The sequence below is a fragment of the Erythrolamprus reginae genome, chromosome 2 (assembly GCF_031021105.1).
Source record: "Erythrolamprus reginae isolate rEryReg1 chromosome 2, rEryReg1.hap1, whole genome shotgun sequence".
Lineage (NCBI taxonomy): Eukaryota > Metazoa > Chordata > Lepidosauria > Squamata > Dipsadidae > Erythrolamprus > Erythrolamprus reginae.
The window spans coordinates 90,002,674-90,017,528 of NC_091951.1; the positions used below are offsets into that span (position 1 = coordinate 90,002,674).

Here is a 14,855-nt window from a genome sequence, read left to right on the forward strand (position 1 = left end):
TATCCCTTGATAGCACCAGCCATGATACAACTTTAGTTACATTGGGCTCTTTCAGTTTCAAGTTTCAAGTTTTATTGGATTTATATGCCACCCCTCTCCGAAAACTCGGGGCGGCTAACAGCAATCATAGACAATATACAATAATAATCCAATACTAAAAGCAAATGAAAACCCCTTAATATAGAAAACCAAACACACATACAAACATACCAAGCACACCATTGTAACGGCCTAGGGGGAGAAGAAATCTTAATTCCCCCATGCCTGGCGGCAGAGGTGGGTTTTAAGTAGCTTACGAAAGGCAAGGAGGGTGGGGGCAATTCTAATCTCTAGGGGGAGTTGGTTCCAGAGGGCCAGGGCCGCCACAGAGAAGGCTCTTCCCCTGGGTCCCACCAAGCAACATTGTTTAGTTGACGGGACCCGGAGAAGACCCACTCTGTGGGACCTAACTGGTCGCTGGGATTCATGCGGCAGAAGGCGGTCCCTGAGGTAATCTGGTCCAGTGTCATGAAGGGCTTTATAGGTCATAACCAACACTTTGAATTGTGACCGGAAACTGATCGGCAACCAATGCAGACTGCGGAGTGTTGGTGTGACATGGGCATATTTCGAGAAGCCCATGATTGCTCTCGCAGCTGCATTCTGCACGATCTGAAGTTTCCGAACACTTTTCAAGGGTAGCCCCATGTAGAGAGCGTTATAGTAGTCGAGCCTCGAGGTGATGAGGGCATGAGTGACTGTGAGCAGTGACTCCCGGTCCAAACAGGGTCGCAACTGATGCGCCAGGCGAACCTGGGCGAAAGCCCCCCTTGCCACAGCTGAAAGATGTTTCTCTAATGTGAGCTGTGGATCGAGGAGGATGCCCAAGTTGCGAACCCTCTCTGAGGGGGTCAATGATTCTCCCCCCAGGGTAATGGACGGACAGATGGAATTGTCCTTGGGAGGCAAGACCCACAGCCACTCCGTCTTGTCTGGGTTGAGTTTGAGTTTGTTGACACCCATCCAGGCCCCAACAGCCTCCAGGCACCAGCACATCACTTCCACTGCTTCGCTGACTGGACATGGGGTGGAGATGTATAACTGGGTATCATCGGCATATTGATGATACCTCACCCCATGCCCTTGGATGATCTCGCCCAGCGGTTTCATGTAGATATTAAATAGCAGGGGGGAGAGGACCGACCCCTGAGGCACCCCACAAGGGAGAAACCTAGAGGTCGACCTCTGACCTCCCACTAACACCGACTGCGACCAGCCGGAGAGGTAGGAGGAGAACCACTGAAGAACAGTGCCTCCCACTCCCAACCCCTCCAGCCAGCGCAGAAGGATACCATGGTCGATGGTATCGAAAGCTGCTGAGAGGTCAAGGAGCACCAGGACAGAGGACAAGCCCCTGTCCTGGGCCCGCCAGAGATCATCCATCAACACGACCAAAGCAGTTTCCGTGCTGTAGCCGGGCCTGAATCCAGACTGCTGAGGACCTAGATAATCGGCTTCTTCCAAGGACCGCTGGAGTTGGAGCGCCATCACCTTCTCAACAACCTTCCCCATAAAGGGAAGGTTGGAGACTGGACGGTAGTTATTGAACACGGCTGGGTCCAGGAAAGGCTTCTTGAGGAGGGGGTGCACAAGTGCCTCCTTATAAAGGGCCGGAAAGGAACCCCTCCCCAAGGAGGCGTTGACGATCTCCTGGGCCTAGCTCCGTGTCACCTCTCGACTGGCTGAAACCAACCAAGAGGGACACGGATCCAGTAAACAGGTGGCGGAACTCACAGCTCCAATGGCCTTGTCCACTTCATCAGGTGTCACCAAGTCAAACTCCCCCCAGACAGATGGACAAAGATGTTTAGCCCCAGTCACCTCGACTGACTCGTTGTCAGTCGACTCTGTTTTACAATTGGAGTCGAGGTCCGCTCGGATCCAAGCGATTTTATCAGCAAAAAACGTGTTAAAATCCTCGGCACTACTCTGCAAGGGCTCCCCAACTCCCCCCTGATTAAGAAGGGAGCGGGTTACCCTAAACAGAGCGGCCGGGTGGGATTCCGCTGATGCAATCAAGGCAGCATGATACGCGCATCTTGCCGCCTTGAGCGCCACTTTGTAAGTCTTAATATGAGCTCTTACAAGTGTTCGATCGGATTCAGACTTACTCTTCCTCCATCGCTTCTCTAGACGTCTCTTCTGGCATTTCAACTCCCGGAGCTCCTCGTTGAACCATGGAGCTCTACGGGGTCTAGTGCCACGGAGAGGTCGCAGCGGCGCAATTCGGTCAAGGGCCTCCGCTGCTGCCTTGTTCCAGGCCTCAGCCAGAGACTCTGCCGAACTGTGGACACATGAATGGTACCTCCTAGACACATTAATGGTACCTCCCTTTGCCTCTCATCCATGGGATGGAAATCCCAGCCATTGTTGCAGATGGAAATCGCAACCATTGTCGCAGATGTTAGACCTTAAATTGCTTTGATCCACCTCTCTATCCACGATAAGCAAGGAGATGAAGCAGATGGCAAAGAGGATATAATATAAATGCTACTATTGCCTCATCAGCGACCATTTATGCTGATGACTCAGCTGCCCCCCCCCCCCGATTAAAAAACCCAAGACACAAATAACCAAACCATACTTTGAATTTATTCTGGGAGGCCAGCTCTATAACACAGTCATGGTGAACCTATGGCATGCATGCCACAGATGGCACGTGGAGCCATATTGGAGGGCACATGAGGCGTCGTCCTTTGTTAACTTCCGTGTGCATGTGCATGCACACATTTTTGGCCTTGCAGGAATGTAAACAGATTATCTGTTGGTATGGGGAGGGAGGTTGTGATGCACTTTTTAAAAAGGCTAGGACTTTAATCACATGCTTGAAATGACCATCTTGACTTTTTTGTCTCTCTCTGCAGACAATCTCTTAATCTCTGTGATTAAGAACAAGCAATGCAATATTTCGTCTGCTTCATTATAAATAAGCCCCATGAAACTCATTGCCAAACATAGTGTTCTGAGACTTATCCCTGCAATCTTGGGACTGTCAAAAATTACAAAAGCAATAGGCAGAGGAAGAAGCATAGGAAAAGGAATTGTTTGTGCATGCTTAATATTTTAGAGATTTTATAGTAGCGAAACCCTAGCACAATTTATAAAAGTTGAAGTAATTCCTGCAGCTTTTTATACAGATGGAAAATGAAAGAGAAATTCAGATTAGTGTTGTTAATATTGTTGCTTTTTTATACGAAAGAATTTATCACAAGTCTCTTAAGTATGCATTCACAACTTTTACGTGCCACAGCATCAACAGTAAGAATAAAATATCCAAAATATACTAAGTATGTTATAATAAGCTTACATTATGTAGTAAATGATTGAAACCAGGACTTCATAAAGAAACCATCATTTTATTTGGATTATCACAGAAGAATTAAGGAAAGGCTTGAACAAATAGGAAGATTTACCTGTGCCGCAGAAACAGGAAACAGAAAAACTCATCCCAAGTAGAAGAAATGAAGTGCATTGGTCAACAACTTTATTTAGCTAAGGCTCTAAAGGAAATGAGGGTCTCCACGGTCAGATATTATGAAAATAAAGCTAAAATTAAATGGGTAAGATAGGCAACACACATGAATATGTCAGTATTAAGCGATGCGCTCTCAGCTGTTTTTCAATTATACTATTAGTAAACTTCAAAATAGGATAAGATAAAGATTTGCTTACCAAACCTGGTCCTGTTTTAATACATATGGCCCTTTTGTGGCATCCTCCATTGTTTTCTAAGCATCGATCCAGTTCTACACATAGAAGAAATGCACAGTATATCAGTTTCTTTCCTCTGTAAAATATCACTGTTACAAAACATGGTCTCAGAATATACAAATAAAAAAATAGCCTGTTAACTTGTGCAATAATAAGTGCAGTGAGCAAGGATAAACCAGGACACATTTTTGATCTTTCTAAATGTCCCAAATGTTCCTCATAAAAATTCATCACTGATTAGGGAAAAACAATGCCAATTGAAAGGACAGTACAGAAGAAAACTTTCAAGCAGTTTTTGTCTTTCCAACTGGAATATTTACAAATATGTTACAAACTATATCCCACCTACATATGGAGCAAAGAATGGCATTCATTCTAACGGTAAGTTGTCCCCATTGATGGTAAAGAATCCTCTTCTCTATTACTCAGTGATCATGTCTACGTTATTTTGCCATCTGCCTCGCTTAAAATGAAGTAGCCAGCTACATGTACCGTACATGTATATTTTAAGAAAGTGTAGTGAAGACACCGGACAGCCACAGCAGATACAACACAGCTTTATTTAACTACAGAACTGAGGTAACTAGTATCATAGACAGGATATTAAACTCCCCTAATTAACCAACGAGATGACTAACACAATCCCGCCAAATGTCTCCCCCTGCTGTTAGCCAAGGACATGACACCCTTTCCCCTAGGGGGTGCAAACAAAATCCTCCAGATATGCCGGCCTTCGTCTGATGCGCCCTGTACAACGGGGCGACATCTTGTAACCGACGGTTGAGGATGGAGACTCTTGAGCCCCGCCTCTATCCTCCTCCTCGTTGGGCAAAACATCGGTTTCTACTGGCGGATCATTTGGAACAACTACTTCAGGTGAGTTGGGGCCCTGCAGATGCTGCCCTTAGGCAACCGGGGAGGGACCAAGTATAACTCAATATCTCCGTGGCCAGTTGGCTCAAGGCAGGGAAGGTCTTCCGGACGTACAGGGTCTACTTCTTCCCCCCTGGGGTCTGGTAATTCGGCCGACCTGGCCCTTAGTTGATCCACATGACGATGCCACTCTCTTCCATCAGGCAACACCACTGTATACGCCCGGGGGCCTCGGGAACCACTAACAATACCTGCCACCCATCGAGGTGAACCCATAAAATTTTGGGCAAAAACCAGGTCCCCGCTTCTAAAATTTCGAGCAGCCTCAATTTCTTGTTCCGGCTCGGTGTACAATGGATGTAGTCTGTCTAATACGATCCTCAATTTCGGTCCCATTAAGAGTTCTGACGGGGCCTTAGAGGTGGTGGTGCAAGGGGTGGTATGCTGTGCCAATAACAGCTCATCTATTCTCTCCTGCAGAGTGCCGTGGTTAATTTTAGAGAGCATATTTTTAGTGCTGCGCACCATTCTCTCAGCCAGACCATTGCTGGCAGGGTGCCAAGGGGCAGTTCTAGCATGTCGTACACCTAACCCTGCTAGGTAGGCTTCAAAACCCCCAGAAACAAATTGCAGACCATTATCTGATACGATAACATCTGGGTATCCATGGGTTGAGAACAGAGCTGATAACCCCCTGATTATGTCTCTTGTTGTTGTAGATGACATTATTTTAACCTCCAACCACTTCGAATAAGCATCTACCACTATTAATAGCATTTTTCCATCAACTGGACCCACAAGGTCGATGTGCAACCTGGACCATGGCATGTTGGGGTTTTCCCACTGCAAAGGGGTGGCTGCTGGAGGGGCTGCGTGGTTTTGTTGACAAGGTTGACAATTCGCAACCTTCTGCTCCACTGCCCTGTCTAACCCCGGCCACCAAATGTAGCCCCTAGCCAATGCTTTCATCCGGACTATTCCGGGGTGGCCGATATGTACCAACTCCAAGACTTTAGACTGTAAAAATGGGGGAATAACCACCCTTGAGCCCCACAATACGCATCCTCTTAATACAGACAGTTCCTTTCTGCGGACCCAGTATGGCAAAATGGTAGGCTCAATGCAGGATGAGGGCCACCCGCGTAAAATCCATGACATCACTACAGAAAGAATGGGGTCTTTTGCTGATTCGGACGCAATCATGGCGGCTGATACTCTGATAAGATACGACTCCACGGCTAACACTGTGGAAATTGGGGCTGGGTCCGTTAAAGGCACAGGTAACGGACATCAGCTCAATGCATCCGCGTGGGGAATAGTACGCCCCAGCTGGTAGGTTAGATTATATGAATAATTCGCTAAGAACATAGCCCAACGATTTAAACGAGGGGAAAGAATTTCGTGCGTTTGTCGATTTCCAGCAAGTATTCCCAACAGGGGTTGGTGGTCTGTGACCAATTGGAATTGGCGGCCATATAGATAATAATGGAAGCGTTTGACGCCTGCCACCAACGCCAAAGCTTCCTTGTCCAATTGCCCATAATTTCGTTCTGGTCGGCCTAGGGTCCTCGAATAGAAGGCTATAGGAGCCTCTTTCCCCGAAGGCAAACGGTGTCCCAGTACAGCGCCCACACCATAGGGGGATGCATCACACGTTAATACCAATGGCAATTTTGGGCTATATTGCACTAAAACCTCATGAGATACTAACACCTCTTTTATGGCCGTAAATGCGCTCGCCTCCAGTTTTCCCCAACGCCACGGAACTCCTTTAGTTAGTAACTTGTGCAGTGGCTCTACAATCGACGCTTTGTGGGGTAGGAACATTGCGAAAAAATTTAACAACCCCAAAAATGATTGTAATTCTGTTTTGGACCTTGGTTCAGGAGCCTCAGTAATGGCCCGTATTTTGGTAGGGGTAGGGTGAATTCCTCTACTATCGATGAGGAAACCCAAGAATTCAACACTGTGAGACGCAAATGTACACTTTTCCGTTTTGACCCGCAACCCAACCTCTTGGAATTTGTTCAGTACAGCCTGGACTCGCTCTAGTAACTCTGGGCGGGATGATGCGGCTATGATTACATCATCAAAGTAGGGCAAAGTTCCTGGAATTCCATACAGTAAACGCTCCATAAGCCCCTGGAAAATTCCAGGAGCAGAACTTATCCCAAACTGTAATCGAGTACAACGGAACGCCCCCCGGTGGGTAATGATGGTTTGTAAGTCAGCTGTCTCAGGGTCCACCGCTAACTGTTGGTATGCGCGAGACAGGTCAATTTTCGCGAAAATATTTCCCCCTTCCAATGAATGTAAAAGATGGGCTACCATTGGTACAGGATAGGAATGGTGTGCCAACGCTCTATTCACCGTGCACTTGTAGTCCCCACATAAACACACTGATCCGTCCTGTTTTATGGCTACCACCAAGGGGGTTTCCCATTTCGCCTGGTCTACTGGCTCTAATATTCCCAGGCTGATCAGGCGATCTAACTCTGCATCAACTTTGCCTTTAATAGCCAATGGCATGCGCCGTGGCTTCAGGCGAATCGGAGGAACCAAAGGATCGAGGGTCAATGAGACCGGGGTGCCCGAATATTTTCCCAGGGTGCCATCAAAAACTGTAGGGAACTCTTTAGCTAACTGATGGGACATGGGCACATCATTTACAACATTAATACCTTCTATGGTGAACCCCAATGCTGAAAACCAGTCCAATCCAAGTAAACTTATGAATGGGCCATCTACAATAATAAGAGGTAACCGCCCCTTAAAAGCCTTGTATTGCACGGGGAAATAACCCTGTCCCACAGTTGGAATTACTTGACCTTGGTAATCCTTTAAGAAAAGAGGACATGGCCCCAGACGACTCTTAGAAATCCGGGGAAAAAGTCGCTTAATAGTGCTCCAAGACATTAGGGAAACAGACGATCCCGTGTCGACTTCCATGGAACACAATGATCCTCCAATTCGCACAAACACTGAGATCTTTGATGACGTTGACAGCTTCCCCTGCTGTGCTGATTGCGGTGTGGATTGGTGAATGTTGATTTGAGGAGTCGGTGACGCATTCTGGATTGCATTACAGAAATCCCGTCGGCCGAATGACTGTCTCTGCCACACCCTCTGTTGTGGAGGAAATGACTCTCGAGCAGAAAATGGCTGAGTGTTTGATGAATTCCTTCGCGAGCGACAGACTCGCGCGATATGCCCCTGTCTGCCACAACGGTGGCAATAAGCATTGCAGAACCCACAGACTGATCGGGGGTGGTCACCACCACAACCCCCACACGATAAACGCGACCCTCCAACAGGGCGGGGCTCTCCCGGCGGTGGCTGTCTTTGTCTTGTCGAGGTGGCTAACTTGTTTACTTCTTCCTCCTCCTGTCTTAAAGTGTTTTCAATTTCTGGTGGCAACACGGCTGCAGCTGCAGTGCTATGAGTAGTGGCCGTTTTGGCTGGCAGGTCCATTTCGGCCAAAGACTGTGTAGACATCTCCACAGCTCTTGCCTCTTTTAAAGCGGCTGCCAATGTCAAGTCTGTCATGGTTAAAAGCCAGCGCCGAAGCCTGGCATCCCTCACCCCATAGATCAAACGATCAAGTAGATAATCATCTAAGTCATGAAACTCGCAAGACTTGGCTGCACGACGGAGGGCTGCCATATACTGATTAATTGTCTCCCCCTCTGCTTGATTTCTATGGTAAAACAAATAACGCCTAGCGTTGCGTGACGGTGGGGGGGCATAGTGGTTTTGGAGTGTCGTGAGGAATTCATCCCAGGGCACATCATGAATAGATTTTGGGGCAAACAGGGAGAGGGAGGTCTCCAACATCTCAGTCCCACAAAAACTTAAGAAATACGCTCGTTTCCTGTCTCCTGAGAGATCTTTGTAGTCATTTGATATAAGAAAACACTAAAAATGGACGAGATATGCCTCCCACGATTCCCCTTGAGGATTCAATGGGGGAAAAACTATCTGAGTCGACATCACTATTTACCGAGTCCTTTGTTTCCAGGACGGCAGATTCTAATGTGGATTCTGATCCAGCTTTCCTTCGTCGCCAGTGTAGTGAAGACACCGGACAGCCACAGCAGATACAACACAGCTTTATTTAACTACAGAACTGAGGTAACTAGCATCATAGACAGGATATTAAACTCCCCTAATTAACCAACGAGATAACTAACACAATCCCGCCAAATGTCTCCCCCGCTGTTAGCCAAGGACATGACAGAAAGCACTGATTCCCTGGGATGATGTAAAAAGAGGTCAGAGTTGCCTTATCAGGGATATGGGTAGCATATAAATTTAATAAACTAACTAACTAACTAACAAATAGCAACTTCTCTGCAAGAGAAATAATGCCATCCTTTTTATCATGCTTTAAATATTTCACCTCCTTTTAAATTCATTTATTTGGGTACTGGTCTATCCTAATATTTAGTTATTAATCCCACTTACATGGTCGTCAATTTCAGAAAAGTGACAATAAGCAGAATTTTTTTAAAAATCCAAATCAGCCATCCTTTCATCTGCTTTGATCTGCATGATGCTTATTCCAAAAGTGCTTTTGACTTTCTGGTTTTTCTTTGAAGACATATCTCTTCTCATCCAAGAAGCTTCTTCAGCTCTTGAATGAGAAGCGATAAGTCTACAAAGAAAAAACAGAAAGTCCAGTTGCCTCTTGAAAAAAGCACCTTTGGGACAACCGTGACCTGGATGACTGAGAATCTCCATAGACATGTATAATGCTTACCTCCACATATAGTTCCATCTCCTACATAACCTTCTTTGCAACTGCAGATGTTTTTGCCTGGTGCTATTTTGGTACAGTTGGCATAGATGGAACAGCCACCATTCGCCTCAGCACAGGGGTCTATTTCTGAATTGCCAAAGAAAAAGAGGGTGGGCTAAAATAGAAAACAGTTTCACTCAGGCATGGCAAGTACATTTATGAACACCCTGGGGACCTTTGAACCATCAGGACCCTGAAAATCTTCTCCTGGTTTTACAGGAACAGTATAGTGAAACTACAGTGAAATATGGCAGGGAGGACTCATGAGGGATGTAGAAGAACTGTTTGGAGAATTTTGTCTGCTCCTTGACCTAAATGGAAGAGCAGGCAAGGATTTGAAGCCTTTGTTTTTGCCCAGCTGTTGCTTTCCTCCAGCCAGTTCCAGAGAAGGGCCGTCGGCTACTTACCAGGCCGTCGGTGTTTGCAGCGTGGGCGGGGGAAGGAGGCTGCCATTTTGGGGGCGGAGCCTGTGGCCCCACGTCGACACCGGAGGCCACAGTGACATCAGAGCGGTGCGTGGGGCACCGATTGGACGAGGGCGGAAAGGGAGGCACCCTATATAAGGGGCCTCCTCGTGGTGCTGCTCCTCTTTGTCTCTGCCGAACGGAGACACCCGCCCACCCTCCCTCTGTTACAGGGTGCATATGATGGGTCGCCCCTTAGGGGGGCCGAGTAGGAATTTTTGGCAGTCACAGTAGATTGGCCTAACTGCGGTTATTTTTTCGCCTACTCCACTCTGTGCGTGGGAGTGTGGTTAGGGGGTGTACTCACCAGCTAGTTTCCCCCCAAGGTCACTGGGGGGGCCCCCGAAAGGGGGCGGAAATGAGCGTAAGCAGCAACTGTGTGATCTCCTTTAGGGGCACCTCTAGTGAGGTGAGGGACGACCTCCTTCTCATACTACAGGGCTCGACTGGCTTGGATATGGGGAGGGGGTTGCACCTGGGGCTTGCTGGCTGGGGCTTACCAGAGACCGGGGCGAGCCATCCCACACGCCATGGGGGCGTGGAACGGGGTAGGGGGCAGGTGTAAGGTTACCACTCCCCTATGCCCAGGCAAGGAGCTTTCACCCAAAAGTTGCTCAGAAGAGGTTGGTGACAGTTGACTCCGCCCCCAATTTGATTTATGCACCCCTGCAGGTCACGTGATTTAATTGGTTAATTAATTAATTGATATTGATTTAATAAAGTGACCCCATTATACCCAAACTTTCTGTGTTCGAGTGTTACTCCGCCTTCGCCGCAATACACATAAGGCTTTCACGCACATTTTCTTTGATACGGACCTATGTCTAGCCATGGATGCAGACAAAAAGGAGTTTCGTATGATTACGTAAGTTTATTCTTCAGTGTAAATGTTTCTCTTCAAAAAGGCTCATTTCTCTTCACCCAGCAAGTAGCTTGAAAGGCTGAACACAGCACATAGAAAAACATTGAATGCTACATTTTAAATGACATGAAATTTATTTTGGTAACGTTTTTTACTTGTTGTAATGCTGAAATGGTGAATGTGTGTATGTCAGCCATGCTTGTGCATGTGATTAGTGAAAAATATGGTCATTTTTAGCTATTATATATCTCTATTTACTGTAGGTCTTACCCATGGTGTTTTTTTTTTATCAGGCATGAATTATGAATTGAAAGCATTTGCCAGCAATACCTGTACAAGAGGTTCCATTTCCAGAATAACCAGCAGAACAGGAGCAGGTAGGTTGAGAAGTAGTAGAGTCATTCATGCAACTGAAACAGAATAAAAAGGGATTGAGAGTTATATATGAACTCATACACATATGTTTATGATACTGGGTGTTAATTGTGTTGTGCTTGTTTGCTTGGATCGCATTACTTTCCTTTTCTCATTTGTGTAAATGTTACAAAAAAGAGATACACTGCAGGAAGCTAAAGTTTCATATATACATTCATACACACGCACACACACAGATTTGGTGAAACAAATCTATACTAGGCTCCCTTTCTTTTCACTTATCGGCAAAAATATGTAACTATGTGTGTTTGTGTGTGTGTATTCCAACAAACATGGAATCAATCATGGTATGTCGTCTGGGTACAACATTTTAAATCAAGTTCTTTTTTTTAACCACTATTTTCTTAATATATAAACAACTCTACTTTTACAATTCAGTTAAACTTATCTACTACCAAAACCTTTCCCTTTCATTTTATTTAATATTTTTATTTCATTTTCTATATAAAGCTCAAGTTTCTGATATATGTTTCTTTCACATCCTCAAAGTGGAATTTTTGCACCTTGAAAATAAATGAAGATAGCTGTTGAAAACAATTACAAAGTAAATCTTTCTAAGGCAGGAATTGGTGATTTACGGGTATTAATAGGTCCATTAATATCTCGATGAAAATCACTTAGTGGCACTTATTTGGATATGAAAATTAATAAATCATGGGAAATGTCTTGCCTACTCTTGTTCAGAAAGGGAAGCTGTAGTTTGAGAGACATTTATATTTAAATTAAGCAAGATCTTGATGAACAGAATCTATACTTTCACAGGTTTTATTTGTAAATAATCTCCTCTACTGCATTAATTGTACACATGAGAATTTAATAATCGGCAGATCACTTTTAACAAATTAAGGAATGTATAATAGAGAGGCTTAGTTAAAAACTCAGCGTTTTAGAAATACTGCTTCATTTATTGATTAGATTTTTATCCCATCTATATTAATATACAAGCAACCCAAGGTGATAAACATAGATGATATTCCTCCCTCTTCACAACAACCCTGTGGAGGAAAAGAGGGAAAATATCCCTATGGGAGTTGTTACTGAAAAAAATCACATAGTTTCAAATATGTTTTAAATTGTGCCCTATAATTGTACTTACTTTGCATTCACATCACATGTACCATTGCAGAAATCAGTTGCAATCTCTGCAAGAGAACATATTGTTAGAATATTGTCCAATATCTGTTGTGGTTAGCTCTGGCCCAGCTCCTGCCCCAAGGACTGTGGATGTGGGGGAGACATCCACATGGTGCAGGCCTGTTTTGCCCCCCCCCCCGGTTCAATCTGATGATGAAGGCTCCTCTGACCAAGAAGACATGAGTGACAGGGAGGAGGAGAGTGGGGCAGACAGCTCAGAAGGAGATTAATTATCTAGCTCCTCCTTTGATTCAGAACAAGAGCTAATGATACAGCCACGCATGCGGAGAGCGATAGGCAACAACTGAGAGATTATTATCAAAGAAAATGAGGCCACCTGTGGTTGGGTGGTGCTGTGGTAATTAGTGAGGCTGCTATAAATAGCAGCCTGTGGGTTTGGCCATTGTGGAGGATTATCTGATCGTTGTGTTTCATGACTGCTTTACTGACTTTGACCTTTTGTGTGCTGATTTTTCCCGTTTTGAAACTAAACCAGGGCAAAGTGTGTTTCACTTTGTGAAAGAAGGACTTTGAATTGCCTCACACCTGCAAGCTTAGTATCACAGGACTGATAAGGGACTTATACAAATTACCAGTTTGTTTGGAGACGAGTGCTCTTTGCTATACCAAAAGAGGGCTTAGTTTAAGTGAATTTTCATTATAAAGAACATTGTTTTGAATTTTCAAACGTGTGTGTGTCTGAAATTTGTAACTCTGAATTTTTGGGAGGATTCTACCAGAGAGCCCGACAGAACAATATCCAAGCAAAAACAATTCCCTCAAATACTCATGTACTTGGTAACGTGAGAAGGATCTTGGGAGGCATAAGAAAGAGCTGCAGGCTGGACAACTAGCTTATAAAATATATCCTGAGCCTCAGAAGCAGAGGTGATCTGGGAAGCATTTCAGAAAGGAGCCTGCCTGGTTTCCTGGAGAATAAAAGGAAAGGAGCGGGAATTTTTTACAAGATTCTGTTAATGTAACCTCACAATACAAAAGCATTATTGGAGTCAGCTGGTGTCAGCTGGAATGCTGACAGTTGAGTTTGAGACTTGAGCTCCGCAAAATGGGGTGAGCTCCTATTATTTGCTTCCGCTCGTGCCCACCTAGAAGTTCAAAAGCATGGAAATAGATAAATAGGTATCACTTTAGTGGGAAGATAACAGCATACCATGTCCCTTTGACGCATAGCCATACTGGCCACATGGCCATGGAAATTGTCTTCTGACATTGCTGGTTACCTTGGTCAAGAAATGGAGATGACCAGTATGGCCTAGAGCAGTGATGGTGAAGCTTTTTTCCCTCAGGTGCCGAAAGAGCGTGGGTGCACACTATTGCACATGAGTGAGTGCCCACATCCATAATCCAATGCCTGGGGAGGGCAAAAACAGCTTCCCTTGCCCCCCCCCAGAGGCCTTCTGGAGGCTGGAAATGGCTGGTTTCTCAACTTCTGGTGGGCCCAGTAGGCTCATGTTTTGCCCTTCCCAGACTCCAAAGGCTTCCCTGGAGCTGGAGTAGGGTAAAAACGCCTTCCCCAGCCCTCTGGAGGCTCTCTGGAAGCCAAAAGCGCCCTCCCAGAGTCTCTATGTGAGCCAAAAATCAGCTGACCGGCACACACATGCACTTGGAGCTGAACTAGGGCAATGGCTCATGCGCTAGCAGATATGGCTCCGCGTGCCACCTGTGGCACCCATGCCATAGATTCGCCATCACTGGCCTAGAGTCAGGAAAATCAAAAGGAACACTTTTTGTTTGGATTACCTCAAAGAACTAATATCAGTCTTTGAAGAACTCTATTCTCTTTCTAAAAGAGGTAGAAAAATCCCACTTGGTGTTTAAAACTGGTCTTCAATCTACTGGAACTCTTTTATCTGCCAAGCCATGAAGGGCTACCAAAATTTTTACTACCACACTGGAATGGCTTATGCAGGATGTCCTGCATTTTCTTTCAACATCTTTCAGTGCAAATTGGGTGCTCTGGGGTGCTGCTCCATTTTCACTACCCAACTGCGTTCCCCCCCATCCGGGCAGCAGCCCACCCCTGCTGCCAAGCATCTAGTTAGAGCATTGCTCAAATGACCAGCAATGGGAATGTTCAAGCAATCCATTTACAGAATACCATGATACCATTAACACAGTGGCTGCAACAGAATTTGCCTTAAACTGCAGCAGCACAGCAACATGAAGCTCAGCCAATGCTCCTGCATTCTTACTTTGGCTTATCAGAAAAATTCAGAGGGGGCCAAGATCAGTTCTGGATCTTCACAGCTCAATGTGAACTGTTCAAGGTGAGTGGACCAATAAAATTTCCCACATGCTATTTCATTGGTCTAGGTCAGTGATGGCAAACCTTTTTTTTCTTTGGGTGCCGAAAAAGCGTGTGTATGTGTGCTATTGCACATGTGCGAGTGCCCACACCCATAGTTCAATGTCTCGGGAGGGTGAAAACAGCTTCCCTGCCCCTCTGGTGTCTGGAAACGGCCTGTTTCCCAACTTCTAGCCAGTTCTGAGATTTTCCCATTTTTTTAAAAATTGAATT

General features: G+C 45.6%; 1 protein-coding gene across 2 annotated transcripts in view; it reads right to left on the bottom strand.

The window, feature by feature from the left end:
• The window catches only part of STAB1 (stabilin 1), a 162,829-nt gene that overhangs the window by 52,624 nt on the left and 95,350 nt on the right, over positions 1 to 14,855 (bottom strand). For both annotated transcript variants that reach the window (XM_070738665.1, XM_070738666.1), the window contains 4 exons: positions 12,279 to 12,324; positions 11,078 to 11,157; positions 9,383 to 9,508; positions 3,712 to 3,785 (listed from right to left, as the gene is read on the bottom strand). In XM_070738665.1, coding sequence (XP_070594766.1) covers positions 3,712 to 3,785; positions 9,383 to 9,508; positions 11,078 to 11,157; positions 12,279 to 12,324 — 326 coding nt within the window. The remainder of the gene's footprint in view (positions 1 to 3,711; positions 3,786 to 9,382; positions 9,509 to 11,077; positions 11,158 to 12,278; positions 12,325 to 14,855) is intronic.